This window comes from Oncorhynchus mykiss, chromosome 5, assembly GCF_057628025.1.
Source record: "Oncorhynchus mykiss isolate SJ-2025 chromosome 5, ASM5762802v1, whole genome shotgun sequence".
NCBI classification, from domain to species: Eukaryota; Metazoa; Chordata; class Actinopteri; order Salmoniformes; family Salmonidae; genus Oncorhynchus; species Oncorhynchus mykiss.
In genome coordinates this window covers 80574670-80596943 of record NC_143026.1, presented here as the reverse complement: position 1 = coordinate 80596943, position 22274 = coordinate 80574670, and the positions used below count along the sequence as shown (strand labels likewise).

The 22274-nt window shown below is 43.4% G+C and overlaps 1 protein-coding gene across 11 annotated transcripts in view; it reads right to left on the bottom strand.

Annotated features, from left to right (window-relative positions):
* Positions 1-21233, bottom strand: part of st3gal3a (ST3 beta-galactoside alpha-2,3-sialyltransferase 3a) — a 79472-nt gene extending 58239 nt beyond the window's left edge. For 3 of the 11 annotated variants that reach the window (XM_021604470.3, XM_090236101.1, XM_090236100.1), the window contains exons 1-2: positions 20954-21231; positions 20349-20496 (exon numbers count right to left, since the gene is read on the bottom strand). In XM_021604470.3, the coding sequence (XP_021460145.3) occupies positions 20349-20491 (143 nt within the window). In that variant the 5' untranslated portion in view covers positions 20492-20496; positions 20954-21231. Of the gene's footprint in view, positions 1-4030; positions 4371-20348; positions 20497-20953 lie in introns of those variants that run through there. The other 8 variants (XM_021604472.3, XM_090236099.1, XM_090236094.1 and 5 more) reach the window with 7 other exon arrangements.
* Between the last annotated feature and the right edge of the window lie 1041 nt (positions 21234-22274).

Sequence of the window (22274 nt, the reverse complement as noted above, 5' to 3'; positions counted from 1 at the left end):
CAAACAGGTGAATAATACACATTCAGCCTAGTCCAAACTACTTTTCTTACTATGGCAATGCCACTACCTAGTTAACAAAAAACATACCACAGTAGATCATAGTTTTCATAACAAAATAACCATACCATAGTTAGACTACAGTTTCTGTAACAAATGTAAAATCTTCTTGTTTTAAAGATGTTGGTTCTGGCTACATAGCCGTATGTACGGGTAAACAAAAAATCTCCCAAGATAGGCTAGAACAGAGACCTAGCCGTCTAACTTTCTGAGTCACGATCAATATCATTCTAATCAATTCAACCTCATTTCAATTTAAGATAATTATTGGCATGGGAAACATGTTTACATTGCGTGAAATAGATAATAAACTAAAGTGAAATAAACAATCAAAAATGTACAGTAAACATTTCACTCACAAAAGTTCCAAAAGAATAGTGACATTTCAAATGTCATGTTATGTCTGTATACAGTGCTGTAATGAGGTGCAAATAGTACAAAAAGGAAAATAAATATAGGTTGTATTTACAATAGTGTTTGTTCTTCACTGGTTGCCCTTTTGTTGTGACATCATGTCACATATCTTGCTGCTGTGATTGCACACTGTGGTATTTCACCCAACAGATATGGGAGTTGATCAAAATGGGATTTGATTTCAAATTCTTTGTAATCTGAGGGGAATATGTGTCTCTAATATGGTCATACATTTGGCAGGTGATTAAGGAAGTGCAGCTCAGATTCCACCTCATTTTGTGGGCACATAGCATGTCTTCTCTTGGGAGCCATGTCTGCCTTTGGCGGCCTTTCTCAATAGCAAGGCTATGCTCACTGAGTCTGTACATAGTCACAGCTTCCCTTAATTTTGGGTCAGTCAGTGGTCAGGTATTCTGCCACTGTGTACTCTCGAGTTTAGTCCCAAATAGCATTCCAGTTTGCTCAGTTTTTTGGTAAATTATTTCCAATGTGTCAAGTTATTCTATTTTTGTTTTCTCATAATTTGTTTGGGTGTAATTGTGTTGCTGTCCTGGGGCTCTGTGGGGTCTGTTTGTGAACAGAGCCCCAGGACCAGCTTGCTTAGAGGGCTCTTCTCCAGGTTCATTTCTCTGTAGGTGATGACATTGTTAAGGAAGGTTTTGGAATCGTTTTTCCTAATTCCAAACCTAATGCCTATTCCCTGCCTGTACTGTTGCCATTTGTGGACCTACCGTGTATGACCTTCTGCCTGGACCCAGCTATCTGCCTACTCCTAAGGTTCCTTTCATTAAAAACCTGCTGCGCCCTGTGCTTGAAACCAGCTCTCTGTCTCCCTCGTGTTCATTACACATGCTGAGCCTCAATTTGGTTGTCACATTTTGTGAATTCTTGGTTGGTGAGCGGACCCCAGACCTCACAACCATAAAGGGCAATGGGTTCTATAACTGATTCAAGTATTTTTAGCCAGATTCTAATTGGTATGTTGAATTTTATGTTCCTTTCAATGGCATAGAGGCCCTTCTTGCCTTGTCTCTCAGATGGTTCACAGCTTTGTGGAAATTACCTGTGGCGCTGATGTTTAGGCCGAGGTATGTTTATTTTTTTGTGTGCTCTAGGGCAACTGTGTCTAGATAGAATTTTGATTTGTGGTCCTGACAACTGGACATTTTTTGGAACACCATTATTTTTTTTCTTACTGAGAGTTCCTGTCAGGGCCCAGGTCTGACAATCTGTGCAGAATATCTATGTGCTGCTGTAGGCCCTCATTGGTTGGGGACAGGAGCACCATATCAGCAAACAGTAGACATTTGACTTCAGATTCTAGTAGGGTGAGGCCAGGTGCTGCAGACTGTTCTAGTGCCCTTGCCAATTCATTGATATATATGTTTAATAGAGTGGGGCTTAAGCTGCATCCCTGTCTCACCCCCTGGCCCTGTGGAAAGGAATGCGTTTTTTGCCAGTTTTATGTTTTACCCCAACACCACTCCATCAATTTGTATAGCAGACCCACATGCCGAATTGAGTCTCAAGTTTTTTTGAAGTCAACAAAGCATGGGAAGACTTCATCTTTGTTTTGGCTTGTTTGTTTGCCAATTAGGGTGTGCAGGTTGAATACGTGGTCTGTCATATGGTAATTTGGTAAAAAGCCAATTTGGCATTTGCTTCTGTACATTGTTTTGGCTGAGGAATTGTAGGGTTCCGCTGTTAACGATAATGCAGAGGACATTTTCAAGGTTGCTGTTGACCCATAGTTATTGGGGTCAAATTTGTCTCCACTTTCATAGATTGGGGTGATGGTTCTAAATATCGGGGAAGAGCTGAGGATGATGTTAAAGAGTTTAAATATAGCCAATTGGAATTTGTGGTCTGTATATTTAAAAATGTAATGTAGGATACCATCAACCCCACAGGCCTTTTTGGGTTGTTGTGTTTGTATTTTTTCCTGTAGTTCATGCAATGTAATTGGAGAATCCAGTGGGTTCTGGTAGTCTTTGGTTGATTCTAAGATTTGTATTTGATCATGTATATGTTTTTTCTGTTTGTTCTTTTGTTATGGAGCCAAACAGATTGGAGAGGTGGTTTATCCATAAATCTCAATTTTGGATAGATAACTCTTCGTTTGTTGTTTAGAGTTTTCCAATTTTCACAGAAGTGTTTAGATTCTATTGATTTAAAAAACCTATCCCTCCTCAGGAGACTAAAGATTTGGCATGGGTCCTCCGATCCTCAAAAGGTTCTACAGCTGCACCATTGAGAGCATCCTGGTTGCATCACTGCCTGGTATGGCAACTGCACAGCCTCCGACCGCAAAGCACTACAGAGGGTAGTGCGAACGGCCCAGTACATCACTGGGGCCAAGATCCATGCCATCCAGGACCTCTATACCAGGTGCTATCAGAGGAATGCCCAAAAAACTGTCAAAGACTCCAGCCACCCTAGTCATAGACTGCTCTCTCTGCTAACGCACGGCAAGCGGTACCGGAGCGCCAAGTCTAGGTCCAAGAGGCTTCTAAACAGCTTCTACCCCCAAGCCATAAGACTCCTGAACACCTAATCAAATGGCTAGCCAGACTATTTGCATTGCCCCACCTTTAACACCACTTCTACTCTCTGTTGTTATCTCTGCATAGTCACTTTAAGACTACCCACATGTACACTACTGTTCAAAAGTTTGGGGTCACTTAGAAATGTCCTTGTTTTTGAAAGAAAAGCAGATTTTTTTGTCCATTTAAATAACATCAAATTGATCAGAAATACAGTGTAGACATTGTTAATGTTGTAAATGTCTATTGTAGCTGGAAACGGCAGATTTTTTATGGAATATCCACATAGGCATACAGAGGCCCATTATCAGCAAACATCACTCCTGTGTTCCAATGGCACGGTGTGTTAGCTAATCCAAGTTTATAATTTTAAAAGGCTAATTGATCATTAGAAAACCCTTTTGCAATTATGTTAGCACAGCTGAAAACTGTTGTGCTAATTAATGAAGCAATAAAACTGGCCTTCTTTAGACTAGTTGAGTATCTGAAGCATCAGCATTTGTGGGTTCGATTATAGGCTAAAAATGACCAGAACAAAAATATATTTATCTATTCTTGTTCTGAGAAATGAAAGCTATTCCATGTGAGAAATTGCCAAGAAACTGAAGATCTCGTACAACGCTGTGTACTGCTCCCTTCACAGAACAGCGCAAACTGGCCCTAACCAGAATATAAAGAGGAGTGGGAGGCCCGGTGCACAACTGAGCAAGAGGACAAGTACATTAGTGTCTAGTTTGAGAAACTGACGCCTCACAAGTCCTCAACTGGCAGCTTCATTAAATAGTACCCGCAAAACACCAGTCTCAACGTCAACAGTGAAGAGGCGACTCCAGAATGGGTCAGGCAGAGTGGTCAGGCAGGTGGGCTCGAAGTCAGGACAGGCAAGGGTCAAACCCCAGGAGGGCGAGAATAGAGAAACTGGAAAAAGCAGGAGCTGAGACACAAAACGCTGGTTGGCTTGAACAAACAAGACGAACTGGCATAGACAGACAGAAAACACCGGTATAAATACCCACAAGTGAAACAGAAACTAGGGACGCCATCTGGCTTTCCACCTGGGCGGATACCTGGTTGACTGGGGTGCCGACGGTGAAAGTCGACGATGAGGGCCGGGTCTTTTAGCTGGAACCCATCACCTTTCCTCAGTGCCATAACCCTCCAGTCAACCAGGTACTGGAAACCCCTGCTCTGTGGTTGAACCCTCAGGAGGCGTCTCACCGTATACGCTGGCAGGCCATTGATGACCATTGATGAGGAATGGGCCTAAAAACAAGACAAGGGGCAGTCAGACATGGTTTTGACTCTAGACACAGAAAAAGTAGGAAAAATACGGAGGGTACTGGGCAACAGAGGACAAACAGCAGAGGGGCTAATGATCTTGGAGCTGGGGGGAAAGGTCTCAGATTCCAGGGGTGTAGCCGTGGCACTATAGTGGCGTGCCAGCGCCTCAGGCTTGACCTTCTTGGATACCGGTCGGTGCTGTGGAAACGAAGTGGCTCGGGCCTTATTGAACCCCTCCCGGAGGTCCTGGTACTCCGCGAAGCTGGCGGAGAGGTCCGGGGCAATTTCCAAGCCCCCAGGAAGACATCCCGGGGCAGGTAGAGCTGACTTCAGGAAATGAGTGTGGCAGGACGGGCTCCAGCCCACGATGGCACCAGTAGCCCAGTCAATGGAGGGATTGTGTCGTTGGAGCCAAGAAAATCCAAATACCATGGGAATCTGTAGAGACTCAACCAGCAGGAATTGGATCATCTTGCTGTGGTTCCCCGACACTCGTAGGTTGACGGTTATAGGCTGGTGTTTGACCAGGCCTATAAAGCGCCCGTCCAGCGCTCAAACACCCATGGGAATGGAGAGGGGTTGAGTGGGGATGCCCAGTTCGGATGCCAGGGTAACGTCCATGAGACTCACATCGGCCCCCGAATCGATGAGTACCTGGAGACTTGGACTGGTCGCCCCACAGCAGGGTGACATGGAGAGGGGGGCGAGTAAGGGGACAATAACAATTATCTTTAAGACCCACCAGTGTACTCACTCCAACGAATGAGCTAGGTCTCTTGAAGGGACAGGTAGGCACAAAATGCTCATCAGTACCGCAATACAGACAACTCTGGGTCTCAAGTCTGCGTACCCATTCGGCTGGAGACAGCCTAGCACCTGCCGAGCTGCATCGGCTCGGGAAGAGGTGAATTGGCAGTCTCCGGGGGCTCATGGAGGACTAGGGTATGCTCGGATCCTCTCGGGACGAAGACGCTGGGAACTTCCGGAGTTCATCAGCTGCAAGGTGAGATCTCTGAGTACGCAATCGGACCGCTTCTCCCTCCTAGGTTCCCGTAGCCGACCATCGATCTGGATGGTTGAAGCGATGAGCGAGTCGAGATCCGTCAGTAGATCTTGGGCTGCCAGCTCATCCTTTACCTCCTCCGAAAATCTGTGCAGGAAAATGTCAAACAGCGGTTCCAGGTACTCTCCGCTGCTACTCTCCACTGCTAGAACTCCACTGCATAGTCTGCCACACTGAGTGTGTCATGCCGAAGCAACTTCCGGGCAGCCTCTCTCCTGGACACCGGAGCCTCAAATTTTTCTCACCTTCGCCACGAATACCTTCAGACTGAGGCAGACGGCGGATTCTTGCTCCCACACCACCGTGGCCAGGCTAGAGCCCTCCTGGACATGAGTGTAATAATGTACGCTATCTTCAAGCGGTCCGAGGGGAACAAAGAAGGCTGCAGCTCGAAAAAGAGGGAGCACTGGGAGAGAAAGGCCCGGCGGGTTCTGGAATCTCCATCGTAGGGCTCTGGGGGAGGTAAGCGGGGTGACGGCGCTGCTACCAGCCGGGTCACAGAGGGGCTGGGAGGTTACCGTCGTGGTAGGCTGCCTAGTAGGCAACCCACGGAATTGCTCCCGCAATGCGTCCAAGGCTAGGTCATGACGTTCGGCCACGGCCTGGAACCCTTCCATCAGACCGCGAGGAAACTCACAGACAGACAGAAAACACAGAGGATAAGTGGGGAAGATGGGCGACACCTAGAGGGAGTGGAGACAAGCACAAGGACAGGTGAAACAGATCAGGGCGTGACAGTTTTTGCATTCTTTATCAAACCATTTGTCATTGTTATTCATTTCTTAGGTTGTCTGCTTGAAATGTTTAGATTTGATATAGATGCTGAGAGGTGAAATATACTGTTTAGGTTTTCTACTGCCAAGTTTACACCTTCATTATTCCATTGAAACCTTTTGTCCGGGAAATTGTCTAGAAGGGATTGAATTTGTTGTTGCCTAAATGTTTTTTGTTAGGTTTCCACACTATTTCTCTTCCATTTATAGCATTTCTTAATAGTATTAACCTGTTAGATCTCTAGGGGCGCTATTTCATTTTTGGATAAAAAACGTTCCCGTTTTAAGCGCGATATTTTGTCACGAAAAGATGCTCGACTATGCATATTCTTGACAGTTTTGGAAAGAAAACACTCTGAAGTTTCAGAATCTGCAAAGATTTTGTCTGTAAGTGCCCCAGAACTCATTCTACAGGCGAAACCAAGATGATGCATCAACCAGGAATTAGCAGAATTTCTGAAGCTCTGTTTTCCATTGTCTCCTTATATGGCTGTGATTGCGCAAGGAATGAGCCTACACTTTCTGTCGTTCGCCCAAGGTCTTAGCAGCATTGTGACGTATTTGTAGGCATATCATTGGAAGATTGACCATAAGAGACTACATTTTCCAAGTGTCCGCCTGGTGTCCTGCGTGGAATTCGGTGCGCAATTGCCAGCTGCTCGTACTTTTCCATTTGATATAGGGGAGAAACCATGTGTCCAAGAACGATGTATCAATGAAGAGATATGTGAAAAACACCTTGATGATTGATTCTAAACAACGTTTGCCATGTTTTCAGTCGATATTATGGAGTTAATTTGGAAAAAAGTTTGCGTTTTGAGGACTGAATTTTCGGATTTTTTTTGGTAGCCAAATGTGATGTATAAAACGGAGCTATTTCTAATACACAAAGAATCTTTTTGGAAAAACTGAGCATCTGCTATCTAACTGAGAGTATCCTCATTGAAAACATCAGAAGTTCTTCAAAGGTAAATTATTTTATTTGAAGGCTTTTATGTTTTTGTTGAAATGTTGCGTGCTGGATGCTAACGCTAATGCTAACGCTAAATGCTAACGCTAAATGCTAACGCTAGCTAGCTACTTTTACACAAATGATTGTTTTCCTATGGTTGAGAAGCATATTTTGAAAATCTGAGATGACAGTGTTGTTTACAAAAGGCTAAGCTTGAGAGATGGCATATTTATTTCATTTCATTTGCGATTTTCATGAATAGTTAACGTTGTGTTATGCTAATGAGCTTGCTGATAGATTTACACAATCCTGGATACAGGGTTTTTTTCATAGCTAAACGTGACGCAGAAAACGGAGCGATTTGTCCTAAACAAATAATCTTTCAGGAAAAACTGAACATTTGCTATCTGAGAGTCTCCTCATTGAAAACATCTGAAGTTCTTCAAAGGTAAATTATTTTATTTGAATGCTTTTCTGTTTTTTTGTGTAAATGTTGCCAGCTGAATGCTAATGCTAAATGCTACGTTAGCCATCAATACTGTTACACAAATGCTTGTTTTGCAATGGTTGAGAAGCATATTTTGAAAATCTGAGATGACAGTGTTGTTAACAAAAGGCTAAGCTTGAGAGCTAGCATATTTATTTCATTTCATTTGCGATTTTCATGAATAGTTAACGTTGCGTTATGGTAATGAGCTTGAGTCTGTATTCACGATCCCGGATCCGGGATGGGGAGATCAGAAAGGTTAATGAGCGTGTCAGATTCTTGTACAGTTCTGGCATTTAGGTAGCCACAGACTAGTACATGTCCCTGGGCCTGAACTTGTTGATCTCCGCCTCTAGGATGGAGAAGCTGTCATCGTTAAAGTATGGGGATTCTATTGGGGGGATATAGGTAACACACAAGGACATTTAACATGAGGACATTTTTCTCTGTTGAGATAATTTCCTCATTAATTTCTAGCCAGATGTAAAATGTTCCTGTTTTTTTAATAGAGCAGACCTAACCCACTCTATACCAAATTAGCATGCCTCCTGAGTCTCTTCGCTGTTTCACACCTGGTAGTTTGGTGGATGGGACTACCAGCTCTCTGTAACCTAGAGGGGAACCAGCGGGTTCGTCTCCTTTATATCATGTTTCTTGTAGGATGTCAATGAAATTTCCAATTTCTTTGATGAAGTCTGGGTTTCTGCTCTTTAAGCCAAAGGCAGATGACCTCAGACCTTGTATATTCCAGGATGAGATAGTAAAATCTTTGTGTTCCATAGTGTCTAGTGTTGTTTTTGTGTGGTTTAGGCCTGGACCATCACAGTAGGTGTGAGCAGAGCATGTTTAACATCTGATACATACCTCTTAGGTCACAGGATGGGGCTTGAGCGGGTGTAATAGTGGGGGTTGAGCCTGTTGCTCTGCTCACGGCCTGGGCATATGTCCTGCTGTCATGTTGAGGTCCTTTGCGCAGGGGCGGGGGGCATTGGCTGGGAAGAAGGGGCATAGGTCTCATATGGGGGGCCTATATAGGGTTTGGCCAGGGTTTGCTTGGGGTGGTCTTAGCAGGTAGGGGTGTGGCTGGTGAGGCTGTGGTCTGGGTGTAGGTCCTCTTGGCATGGGTTCTCTCGATTCAGGTCCTTCGAGAGGGGATCTTGCTGGTCTGAGAGGGGGTCTCGGTGTTCTGGGCGGGGTGTCCATTGCTCTTTTGTTCCTGTGTGAGGTGCTGGGGCTACGGTTGAGTGTGACGTCCTTCGGGTCCTGACAAAAGTTGGGATTGCTGCCTTGTAGAGGTGGACCTGGTCGACAAGGCTTTTCCAAGTCCAGGGTGGAGTGGTGGGCCAGGTAGACATTCGGTTTTGAGGCACAGTTTTGCGAAATGCTTGCATTCACCCGCTGTATGTTCGTGGTAGCAGGGTGGAGAAGAAGCTTTTTCAATCACTCCCTTGAGTGCTGTTGCCACCCTTTCCTGCTGGGCTCTCAGGTCATTTGTGCCTGTGTGAATTATGATGTTGTTAGGGGATCCTAGTCTGTCCTCTGACAACAGCTCCAGGGCTTTGCCTAGTGTTTATCTCTGACACGCAACCATTACCCGTTGGGGCCAAGAATCCACTCAAGACTTAGAAGCCTAAATTACGTTTAGTTGATTTAGAACCTCACATAACATGATGACCTGGCAGTGATCGTGGCCTGGCTTGGAATGTGACCTAGTAGTAGGATGTAGAACAAGCTGCTAGAACAAAATAGGGGTTGGCGTACATGTACCGTAAAATCAGGAGAGGGATTGTGAGGTTGTCGAGTTGCTCTCACAAGATCTGTTGTTTGAGGATGTTAGGCCACAGCTGGGTTAGCCTGCTCAATTTTGTTTCTTTGGCTTGTCTGCCAAAAAGCTTAAAGACTCGGAGAAAGGTTAAATGCACTCATCTCTAAACGTTTACTTAGTTTTTACATAATGGTCTATTTTCAAATCAAGTCTGGACTCAGGTTGGCTAAGAACAGGCAGCTGTCCAGAATTACGCTTGGCTCCGCCTTCCCTTTAGTGAAACACAATCTTCATCTGTGAAGATCGGTGAACAAACATCTCTCCCAAATTGCTAGCAAATGCTGATATGCCTGAGGTACAATAATCATTTTCTGCTTTGAAATTTGAGTGCTAGTTGACAGACTGAGAGGAGAGGGAAAATAGAATGAAAGAGAAGAGTATTGCTGTTCTTGTTTCTCATGAGTAAGACATTTCGCCTAAACATGTAACTTTAAAAACAATCATGGAGGTATAGGGTGTCTTTAATAATTAAACTCAACAAAACAGTTCATGTTTTAATGCTCTATACCTGTGTAGTAACGCTGTACTGTATGTTAGCCTATTCCTGTAATTGCATAGGAATAAAGTTGAACCATTGTTTTATTACACAGAAAACGCTCAGGCTGGAATAATATTATTTAACGGTATAATCATTATTTGAAAATGAGCCTTGCCAAAAAAGAACATTTAGGTTGAGGTAAAGACATGACCAGGGCCCTGGTCAAAAGTAGTGCATTATATAGGGAATAGGGTGCCATTTGGGATGCACACACAGTCATTTTGTGTTTACTGAGCCAGGTGAAGCATTGACAGGTTTGTGTACAGTAACCCCCAGAATGTTTCCACTGGAGAATGTGACGGTACAAATGAACGACAGGTGAAAGACAGCAAAGAGGAAACATTGCCCTGTACCACCAACAGTACCAACTAGAAACTTTACAATAAAGACACCCAGGTTATGTTCAGTGGAGCACAACAGCTTTTTAACACTGAGACAAGTGTCATTGAATGCTTCAGTGAATCAAGTTGAATCTGTTTGAAGCAAGATATAGTGTCTGCAGAAAGTATTCAACCCCTTTGTTATGGCAAGCCTAAATAAGTTTAGGAGTAAAAATGTGTTGAACAAGTCACATTATACGTTGCATTGCCATAATACTTTGCAATAATAGTGCCTTTTTACATTTTTTTGAATGACTACTAAAAAACAGACATTGAATATCCCTTTGAGCTTGGTGAAGTTATTAATTACACTTTGGCTGATGTATCAATACACCCAGTCACTACAAAGATACAGGCATCCTTCTTAACTCAGTTGCCAGACAGGAAGATTTCCCCATGAGGCCAATGGGGAATTTAAAACAGTTGCAGAGTTCAATGGCTGTTATAAGAAAAAACTGACGACGGATCAACAACATTGTAGTTATTACACAATACTAATCTAAGTGACAGAGTGAAAAGAAGGAAGCCTATTCAGAATAAAAATACTGCAAAACATGCAATAAGGCACTAACGTGCAATAAAGCATTAAAGTAAAACAAAAACAAAAATGTGGCAAATACATTTACTTTATGTCCTGAATACAAAGCATTATGTTTGGGGCAAATCCAACACAAGACATCAGTGAGAACCACTTCATATTTTCAAGCATGGTGGTGGCTGCATCATGTTATGGGTATCCTTGTCAAAGGCAAGGACTAATGAGTTTTCTTTAGGATAAAAAGAAACAGAATAGACCTAAGCACAGGCAAAATCCTTGAGGAAAACGTGGTTCAGTCTGCTTTCCAACCGACACTGGAAGACAAATTCACCTTTCAGCAGGACAATAACCTAAAACACAAGGCCAAATATATACTTATCAAGATGATCCTGAGTTACAGTTTTGATTTAAATCAGCTTGAAAATCAATTGCAAGACTTGAAAATGACTGTCTAGAAATTATCAACAACCAACATGACAGAGCTTGAATATTTTTTTTAAGAATATTGTGCAAATATTGTACAATCCTGGTGTGCAAAGCATGTATTGACTCTGGGGGTGAATACTTCTGTAATCAAGATACTGTATATTACTGAAAGCGCAAACTGAAAGCGTGAACCACCGCATTTAACCATGGCAAGGTGACTGGGAATATGGTCGAATACAAACAATGTAGTTATTCCCTCTGTAAGGTAATCAAACAGACAAAGTGTCAGTATAGAGATAAAGTGGAGTCACAATTCAATGGCTCAGACACGAGAAGTATGTGGCAGGGTCTACAGACAATCACGGATTACAAAAGGAATACCAGCCACGTCACTGACACCGACGTCTTGCTCCCGAACAAGCTAAATATCTTCTTCGCCCGCTTTGAAGTTAATACAGTGCCACCGACGCGGCCTGCTCCCAAGGTCTGTGGGCTCTCGTTCAACGTGGCCGAAGTTAGTAAGACATTTAAGCGCGTTAACCTTCCAAAGGCTGCCAGGCCAGACGACATCCCAAGCCGCGTCCTTAGAGCATGCGCAGACCAGCTGGCTGGAGTGTTTACGGACAATCTCTCCCTATCCCAGTCTGCTGTCCCAAGTTGCTTCAATATGTCCACTATTGCTCTTGTACCCAAGAAAGCAAAGGTAACTGAACTAAATGACTATCGCCCCGTAGCACTGACTTATGTCATCATGAAGTGAGGAGGTGAGGGCTCTGGCAGAGTGGTGCCAGGAAAATAACCTCTCCCTCAATGTCAACAAAACAAAGGAGCTGATCGTGGACTTCAGTAAACAGTGGAGAGATGCACGGCGAAGGTGGATAGCTTCAAGTTCCTCGGCATACACATCTAATATTCTAATATTTATATATTTCTTAATTCCATTCTTTACTTTTAGATTTGTGTGTTGTTGTGAATTGTTAGATATTCCTGCACTGTTGGAGCTAGGAACACAAGAATATTGCTACACCCGCAATAACGTCTGCTAAATATGTGTATGTGACCAATACAATTTGATTTGATTAGTGTTTTATTTTTCATATATTTCTTACAAGTGTTAGAATTTTTCTTCCACTTTCACATTATAGAGTATTTTGTGTAGATCATCGACAAAAAATTACAATTAAATCCATTTTAATCCCACCTTGTAACACAACAAAATTTGAAAAAACTCAGGGGTGTGAATACTTTCTGAAAGCACTGTAGCTAATGCTTGACTCCAACACCGCTTGTGTTTATGCTTTGAAAGAGTAGGGCAGACACAATATTGCATGAAAAATCTCAAGTTATTCAAGCTTTCCATCACAAATAAAATACACAAAATAATGTCTTCTGATAGACAGAAGGAGAGGCACCAGTTCTACTAGCTATGTTTCCATTACCTTGTCCAGGGATTTTTGGTCGAAATGTAGAAAGTTCGCATCGAAGATAGATGTGACAGTTGCCTGCTGTGGTGCATTTCCATTCAACTGTCTTGTGTCGATAAAAACACCTGGACGTAATGACATCACACCTAAAAAAGAACTAGTGCTAAATAGCAACACATTAGTTGAAGTGTTTCCATTATCCACTTAAGATAATGGACACAACAAAATCCAAGATGGTGTAGCAGTCAGACATCTTTGTCATGTCGTGTCCCTTGTATATATCTTTATCTTCGCATATCTTTTAAAAATGTTTTCCTAAACCTCAACTTCTAAATATTCTCCTGCAACCCGCCTCACCCAATGTGGCATGGATCAGTTTTTTTTCTCTAAAGTATTTCTATTTACTTCTGATCTGGAATCCCTCAACTGAAGCTAGCCAGCTAACTTCCTACCAGCTAATAGTCAGGAAACCACTGCTAGCGTTCATCAGCTAACCTTTAGCTCGGAAAGCTCTCGCCGGTTTGTACAACGTGACTCAAACCAGAGCATAATGTACCTATTTGTTTCTCTCCATATCCCCAGATTCCTACCGCAAACTCTGAACATTTTCATCTGGATCTTTGCAACTAGCTAACCGCAACCCCGGGTGACTACTCCTGGCTAGCGTTTCCATCCCGGAGCAAGAACCAATTAGCCTGAAGATAGCCTGGCTAGGGCTCCTGGGCTACCACCGAAGCCCACTCCTGGGCTACAATATCTGGACCCCTCCTACTGCCGGTACAGGGCACAGAACAACGCCAATCCTCAACGAATGGAATACCGACATAATCTGCCTGAGGAATCCAACAGGCGCAACATCCACCGAAGGCCCATTCTGCTAACCGCGGCCTGCTAGCTACCTAGAGCTACTTGGAACCCTACTAATCCACGACTGGTCTATCGAAGTCACCGCACAAAGAGGCAAAAACAGACTTACCTCCATCGCGACGTCCCCCAAAGGCCCTTCTGCTAATTTGCTAGCCCCTACTAACTGCTAACTTGCTAGCCCCGGTCTGCTAACAGCTAGCTTGCGTGCCCCGGTCTGCTAACTGCTAGCTTGCTTGCCCCGGCCTGCTAACTGCTTGCTGCTAACCTAATCTGCTAACAGCTAGCTTGCTAGCCCCGGTCTGCTAACTGCTAGCTTGTTAGCCCCGGCCAACTAACTGCTAGCTTGTTAGCACCGGCCTGCTAACTGTCTGAATCGCCATGTCCCCAGCCAGCCCAACCACTCACTGGACCCATATGTTCACTTGGCTACGCATGCCTCTCTCTAATATCAATATGCCTCGTCCATTACTGTCCTGGTTAGTGATTACTGTCTTATTTCACTGTAGAACCTCTAGCCCTGCTCAATATGCCTTAACCAACCATGTTCTTCCACCTCCTACATATGCGATGACATCACCTGGTTTAAACGTCTCTAGAGACTATATCTCTCCCATCATTACTCAATGCCCAGGTTTACCTCCAATGTTCTCACATCCTACCTTACCTTTGTCTGTACACTATTCCTTGAATCTATGCTATCGTTCCCAGAAACCTGCTCCTTTTACTCTCTGTTCCGAACATGCTAGAAGGCCAGTTCGTATAGCCATTAGCCGTACCCTTATCCTACTCCTCCTCTGTTCCTCTGGTGATGTCGAGGTTACCAAAAACCACCAAAAACCCTGAAACATTTTCCGCCAAGATAGAACTGCCAAAGAGGGCGGTGTTGCAATCTACTGCAAAGATAGCCTGCAGAGTTCTGTCTTACTATCCAGGTCTGTAGCAAAACAATTCAAGCTTCTACTTTTAAAAATTCACCTTTCCAGAAACAAGTCTCTCACTGTTGCAGCTTGCTATAGACCACCCTCTGCCCCAAGCTGTGCCCTCGACAAAATATGTGAATTGATTGCCCCCTATCTATATTCTGAGCTCGTGCTACTAGGTGACCTAAACTGGGACATGCTTAACACTCCGGCCATCCTACAATCTAAGCTTGATGCCCTCAATCTCACACAAATTATCAATGAACCTACCAGATACAACCCCAAATGCGTAAAAACGGGCACCCTCATAGATATCATCCTAACTAACTCGCCCTCCAAATACACCTCTGCTGTTTTCAATCAAGATCTCAGCGATCACTGCCTCATTGCCTGCATCCGTAATGGGATTGCGACCAAACGACCACCCCTCATCATTGTCAAACGCTCCCTAAAACATTTCTGCGAGCAGGCCTTTCTAATCGACCTGGCTGGGGTATCCTGGAATGACATTGACCTCATCCCATCAGTAGAGAATGACTGGTTGTTCTTTAAAAGTGCCTTCCTCACCGTCTTAAATAAGCATGCCCCATTCAACAAATGTAGAACTAGGAATAGATATAGTCCTTGGTTCACTCCAGACCTGTCTGCCCTTGACCAGCACAAAAACATCCTGTGGCGTTCTGCATTAGCATCGAATAGCCCCTGTGATATGCAACTTTTCAGGGAAGTTAGGAACAAATATGCACAGGCATTTAGGAAAGCTAAGGCAGCTTTTTCAAACAGAAATTTGCATCCTGTAGAACAAACTCAAAAAGGTTCTGGGAAACTATACGTCCATGGAGAATAAGAGCACCTCCTCCCAGCTGCCGACTGCTTTGAGGCAAGGATACACTGTTACCACTGATACATCCACTATAATTGAGAATTTCAATAAGTATTTCTCTACGGCTGGGCATGCTTTCCACCTGGCTACCCCTACCCCGGTCAACTGCCCGGCACACTCCACAGCAACCCGCCAAAGCCCCCACCATTCCTCCTTCACCCAAATCCAGATAGCTGATGTTCTGAAAGAGCTGCAAAATCTGGACCCCAACAAATCAGTCGGGCTAGACAATCTGGACCCTCTCTTTTTAAAATGATCTGCCGAAATTGTTGCAACCCCTATTACTAGCCTGTTCCACCTCTCTTTCGTATCGTCTGAGATTCCCAAAGATTGGAAAGCTGCTGCGGTCATCCCCCCTTCAAAGGGGGTGACACTCTAGACCCAAACTGCTACAGACCTATATATATCCTACCCTGTCTTTCTAAGGTCTTCGAAAGCCAAGTTAACAAACAGATTACCAACCATTTCAAATCCCACCGTACCTTCTCCGCTATGCAATCTGGTTTCAGAGCTAGTCATGGGTGCACCTCAGCCACGTTCAAGGTCATAAACGACATCATAACCGCCATCGATAAGAGACATTACTGTGCAGCCGTATTCATCGGCTTGGCCAAGGCTTTCGACTCTGTCAATCACCACATTCTTATTGGCAGACTCGACAGCCTTGGTTTCTCAAATGATTGCCTCGCCTGGTTTACCAATTACTTCTCTGATAAGAGTTCTGTGTCAAATCGGAGGGCCTTTTATCCGGACCTCTGGCCGTCTCTATGGGGGTGCCACAGGGTTAAATTCTCGGGCCGACTCTCTTCTCTGTATACATCAATGATGTCGCTCTTGCTGCTGGTGATTCTCTGATCCACCTCTACGTAGACGACACCATTCTGTATACTTCTGGCCCCTCTTTGGAGACTGTGTTAACTAACCTCCAGGCGAGTTTCAATTCCATACAACTTTCCTTCCGTGGCCTCCAACTGCTCTTAAATGCAAGTAAAACTAAATGCATGCTATTCAATCAATCACTGCCCGCACCTGCCCGCCTGTCCAGCATCACTACTCTGGACGGTTCTGACTTAGAGCATGTTTACAACAACAAATAACTAGGTGTCTGGTTAGACTGTAAACTCTCCTTCCAGACTCACATTAAGCATCTCCAATCCAAAATGAAATCTAGAATTGGCTTCCTATATCGCAAGAAAGCATCCTTCACTCATGCTGCCAAACATACCCTCGTAAAACTGACCATCCTACCGATCCTCGACTTTGGCGATGTCATTTATAAAATAACTTCCAACACTCTACTCAACAAATTGGATGCAGTCTATCAAAGTGCCATCCGTTTTGTCACCAAAGCCCCATACACTACCCACCACTCCGACCTGTACGCTATCGTTGTTTGGCCCTCGCTTCATACTCGTCGCCAAACCCACTGGCTACAGGTTATCTACAAGTCTCTGCTAGGTAAAGCCCCGCCTTATCTCAGCTCACTGGTCACCATAGCAGCACCCACTCGTAGCACGCGCTCTAGCAGGTATATCTCACGGGTCACCCCCAAAGCCAATTCCTCCTTTGGTCGCCTCTCCTTCGAGTTCTCTGCTGCAAATGAATGGAACGAAATGCAAAATTCATTGAAGCTGGAGTCTCATATCTCCCTCACTAGCTTTAAGCACCAGCTGTCAGAGCAGCTCACAGATCACTGCACCTGTACATAGCCCATCTGTAAACAGCCCATCTATCTACCTCATCCCCTCCTGTATTTATTTATTTATCTTGCTACTTTGCACCCCAGTAACTCTACTTGCACATTCATCTTCTGCACATCTACCATTCCAGTGTTTAATTGCTATATTGTAATTACTTCGCCACCATGGCCTATTTATTGCCTTAACTCCCTTATCTTATCTAATTTGCACTCACTGTATATATACTTTTTTGTTTTCTTTTGTTCTACTGTATTATTGAATCTGTTTTGTTTATTCCATGTGTAATTCTGTGTTGTTGTATGTGTCGAATTGCTGTGCTTTATCTTGGCCAGGTTGCAGTTGCAAATGAGAACTTGTTCTCAACTAGCCTACCTGGCTAAATACAGGTGAAATAAAATAAAATAAAAATAAATTAGGCAAATTGCACATTAATAAATTGCCGACCCCCCTTAGAGGGATTGGGTTATATGCAGAAGACACATTTCGGTTGAATGCATTCACTTGTGCAACTGACTAGGTATTCCTTTTCCCACCTACAGTGGGAAGAACAAGTATTTGATACACTGCAGATTTTGCAGGTTTTCCTACTTACAAAGCATGTAGAGGTCTGTCATTTTTATCATAGGTACACTTCAACTGTGAGAGACAGAACCTAAAACAAAAATCCAGAAAATCACATTGTATGATTTTTAAGTAATTCATTTGAATTTTATTGCATGACATAAGTATTTAATCACCTACCAACCAGTAAGAATTCCGGCTCTCACAGACCTGTTAGTTTTTCTTTAAGAAGCCCTCCTGTTCTCCACTCATTACCTGTATTAACTGCACCTGTTTGAACTCTTTACCTGTATAAAAGACACCTGTCCACACACTCAATCAAACAGACTCCAACCTCTCCACAATGGCCAAGACCAGAGAGCTGTGTAAGGACATCAGGGAAAAAAATGTAGACCTGCACAAGTCTGGGATGGGCTACAGGACAATATGCAAGCAGCTTGGTGAGAAGGCAACAACTGTTGGCGCAATTATTAGAAAATGGAAGAAGTTCAAGATGACGGTCAATCACCCTCGGTCTGGGGCTCCATGCAAGATCTCACCTCGTGGGGCATCAATGATCATGAGGAAGGTGAGGGATCAGCCCATAACTACATGGCAGGACCTGGTCAATGACCTAAAGAGAGCTGGGACCACAGTCTCAAAGAAAACCATTAGTAACACACTACGCCGTCATGGATTAAAATCCTGCAGCGCTCGCAAGGTCCCCCTGCTCAAGCCAGCGCATGTCCAGGCCTGTCTGAAGTTTGCCAATGACCATCTGGATGATCCAGAGGAGGAATGGGAGAAGGTCATGTGGTCTGATGAGACAAAATAGAGCTTTTTGGTCTAAACTCCACTCGCTGTGTTTGGAGGAAGAAGAAGGATGAGTACAACCCCAAGAACACAATCCCAACCGTGAAGCATGGAGGTGGAAACATCATTCTTTGGGGATGCTTTTCTGCAAAGGGGACAGGACGACTGCACCGTATTGAGGGGAGGATGGATGGGGCCATGTATCGTGAGATCTTGGCCAACAACCTCCTTCCCTCAGTAAGAGCATTGAAGATGGGTCGTGGCCAGGTCTTCCAGCATGACAATGACACACACAGCCAGGGCAACTAAGGAGTGGCTCCGTAAGAAGCATCTCAAGGTCCTGGAGTGGCCTTGCCAGTCTCCAGACCTGAACCCAATAGAAAATCTTTAGAGGGAGCTGAAAGTCCGTATTGCCCAGCGACAGCCCTGAAACCTGAAGGATCTGGAGAAGGTCTGTATGGAGGAGTGGGCCAAAATCCCTGCTGCAGTGTGTGCAAACCTGGTCAAGAACTACAGGAAACGTATGATCTCTGTAATTGCAAATTTGGTTTCTGTACCAAATATTAAGTTCTGCTTTTCTGATGTATCAAATACTTATGTCATGCAATAGAATGCGAATTAATTACTTAAAAACCACACACTGTGATTTTCTGGATTTTTGTTTTAGATTCTGTCTCTCACAGTTGAAGTGTACCTATGATAAAAATGACAGACCTCTACATGCTTTGTAAGTAGGAAACACTGCCTATTTTGCAGGTTATCAAATACTTGTTCTCCCCACTGTATTTGTTTCATGGGTCAATGGTAACCTGCCTAGTGTCTACTTAGCATAACTACATGGTGTGATAAAACATGTCCGTTCATTGCTAATGACTGTAAACAAACAGCCTTTGGAGCTTTAAAGCATTCTGCGAACAACAAACACAACTGAAAAGGACAGAGTGTATAGCGTATAGTCACATCAAATCAATTATTGATTAGCATAATGTAAAGTCATTCAGAAAAATACAGTTTTGCAACTCCAAGTAGCCTACGTGGCCCTCATGTCCGGTTTCTGGTTTCAATCCATATGTGGTCACCACTGCAATCTAAATTGGCTGCACACTCAGCACAAATCTGTGATGCAGCCTATTTACATATTACTATGCCTAATATACATCTTCCAGAGTCCCAAAACACACAGCCTGTCTCTTAGCTCCCCCATCTGGTAAGAAGCAGATTGTGCTTAACAACAACATGCATTTACATTTGCTCCAATGAAACATGGTGAAGAGGAAAAGTTTGGTAAATTATAATCATTATCACATTAGAAGGGAAAAGGAAATCTAGAAATTCGTGGATAAAAATAAGAGTTACCTCACTTTGGACTATTTGGCCACTGGACTATTTGCATTGACCCCCCATTTGTTTTGTACACTGCTGCTACTGGCTGTTTATTATCTATGCATAGTCACTTCACCCCCACCTACATGTACAAATTCCCTCTAATCTGTACCCCCGCACACTGACTCGGGTACCGGTACCCCCTGTATATAGCCTCGTTATTGTTATGTTATTGTGTTACTTTTTATTATTTTTTTACTTGAATTTATTTGGTAAATATTTTCTTAACTCTTCTTGACCTGCACTGTTGGTTAAGGGCTTGTAAGTTAGCATTTCACGGTAAGGTCTACACTTGTTGTATTCGGCGCATGTGACAAAAAGTTTGATTTGATTTGTTCCCTTCATTTTGACTCTGTGCTCTCACAGGCTCACAGCCTCCATATTTAGTCATGCCATTAGCTCATTAATGCATTCCTCATCATCATGACGGATGATTCTAAGCATGGGTAATATACCTGTTAAACCAGGCTGATTGGACATGGGTATTAAGTTGCTACTGTACTTAGGACTTGTTATACCGTAGTTGCTTTACAGTACTTACATGATTTCTGTCCCCAGACCCTCAGGTGCAGTCTCCCAGAGGAGTAGTAGAGGAAGCCCAGGACAAGCATGGGACAGAGCACCAGGAGCAGGTGACGGGTTGGCTTCATGACTCTCATCACCTCCTACTGTACATGGTACCATACACACTGTTGAAGAAGGGGACTGATGGTTCATCAGAGATTGGATACATTCCATTTCAATAAAGAAAATTGACTTTCAATGTACTTTGTATACAATAGTAGAAATACTAGAACATAACATAATATATGAGAATAGAAGAGAACTGAATAGCAGGTGGTTTAGTTATTTAGCACATAAATTCCACCAGACCCCCCTGCCTGGCACCACCTGCCGTGTACCATGGTAGCCAGCTTGATGGCTATCAAGTAGCTAGCTTGGTAGCAGTGTTGCTAGCTAGCAAGCTGATAGCATTACGGTGAGCCGAATCACGACACAAGTAAGCTATTTAGTGCACAGGTTTGTCGATACTGTTAACAAATAGGCAATTTACATTTGATCACATTCTGCTAGGTAGGCGATGAAGTATGGCAGGTTACATGATATAGGATAGCTAACGTTAGCTAGCTGGCTAGCTGTTCTTACCGTTAACGTTTACTTTGATGATTCGTGTCCCCGAAGACTTATGAGCCAGCACACCTAGCTAGTTAAAATACATCTTCCATTTTTCTATTTCCAAGCTAATTATCTATCTACCACCTGTCAATTCAAAATGTTTATCCAGCTGCGAGTGGATGCAGAGCTCGCGAAAAGGCAATAGTTGTCACTGTACAGCAGCACCACCACCATCTGCACACACAACACTGACAGAATAGGAAGGGAACATCTGTAATACGCCAAAATCAGTGCCACTCCGCTACAATGTAACTGGTTGTGTGGGTGGAAAGTAACTACAATGTTGCAACTTCAATAATGCATTTGATACAAATTACAATTGGATAAACATTACAAATCAGAGGGCAGAAGTAGGCTACATCACAACTGTTATACGTTTATTAAAGGATTTTGTATTTTGAAACGTGACAGATGCTTGCTAAAGATAAAGTTGACATTGAACATGCGTGAGAGCTAGTGCACCCCAGAGGTACAACCCCTATATATTGTCGATGTCAGAGCAGCTGTAAGGTATGGGAAAGGACTAATGTCACTATGGTATGCAGCCTCAGCATGAGACATAAAAGCTGTTAGTGTACTGGTAAAGATCACTAGCTGATACGATGGATGGTTTGTAGCTAAGGTGATAAGAGATGAACTTGGGGAAGGGGAGCACAACTGCAAATATAATCAGCCAACACACAAACTGCTATATTCTTCAGTGTTAAATGTAAGCACTCACTGACCTTCCAAACGTCCTCACCAACAGTATGTGTAAATCCTGTTTTGGGCTGAGCTGTGGGGTTTGCTAGTACACAAACAATGGGAGTTACTGAAAATATAGTTTACCAAGCTACCAATTACTTCACACTGGAAGAAGTTAAGCTACACTAAAGATACACTTTAAAATGATAGTTTAGTTACTTTGAAAAAGTAGCTCACTACATCCAACTACTTTGTGAAAAATTATCCATTCCTACATCTGAAATGTCTTAGAATACAAATAGCAAGAACACACTCAGGAGACAGATGTTAACTGAATGTGTGATTTAGCATATTAAAAACTGTTTCAAGTGAGAATTAGGCAGGTCTGATACAAAGAATTATTGCCAACTTAACCCATATTTTATTTTTGCAAAAAAAAGTTCTGTGCAGTTCCAGTAGTTAACTACACAGCTACATGGCAAAAAAAGCTAACTACTGAAAACACCACCAATATTTGAATTTAGTTGAACTACCACCAAGCTACTGTAAAATGTTTAATTATTAGTTGAACTACATGTAGTTCACTACTCCCCAACACTGAACTTCA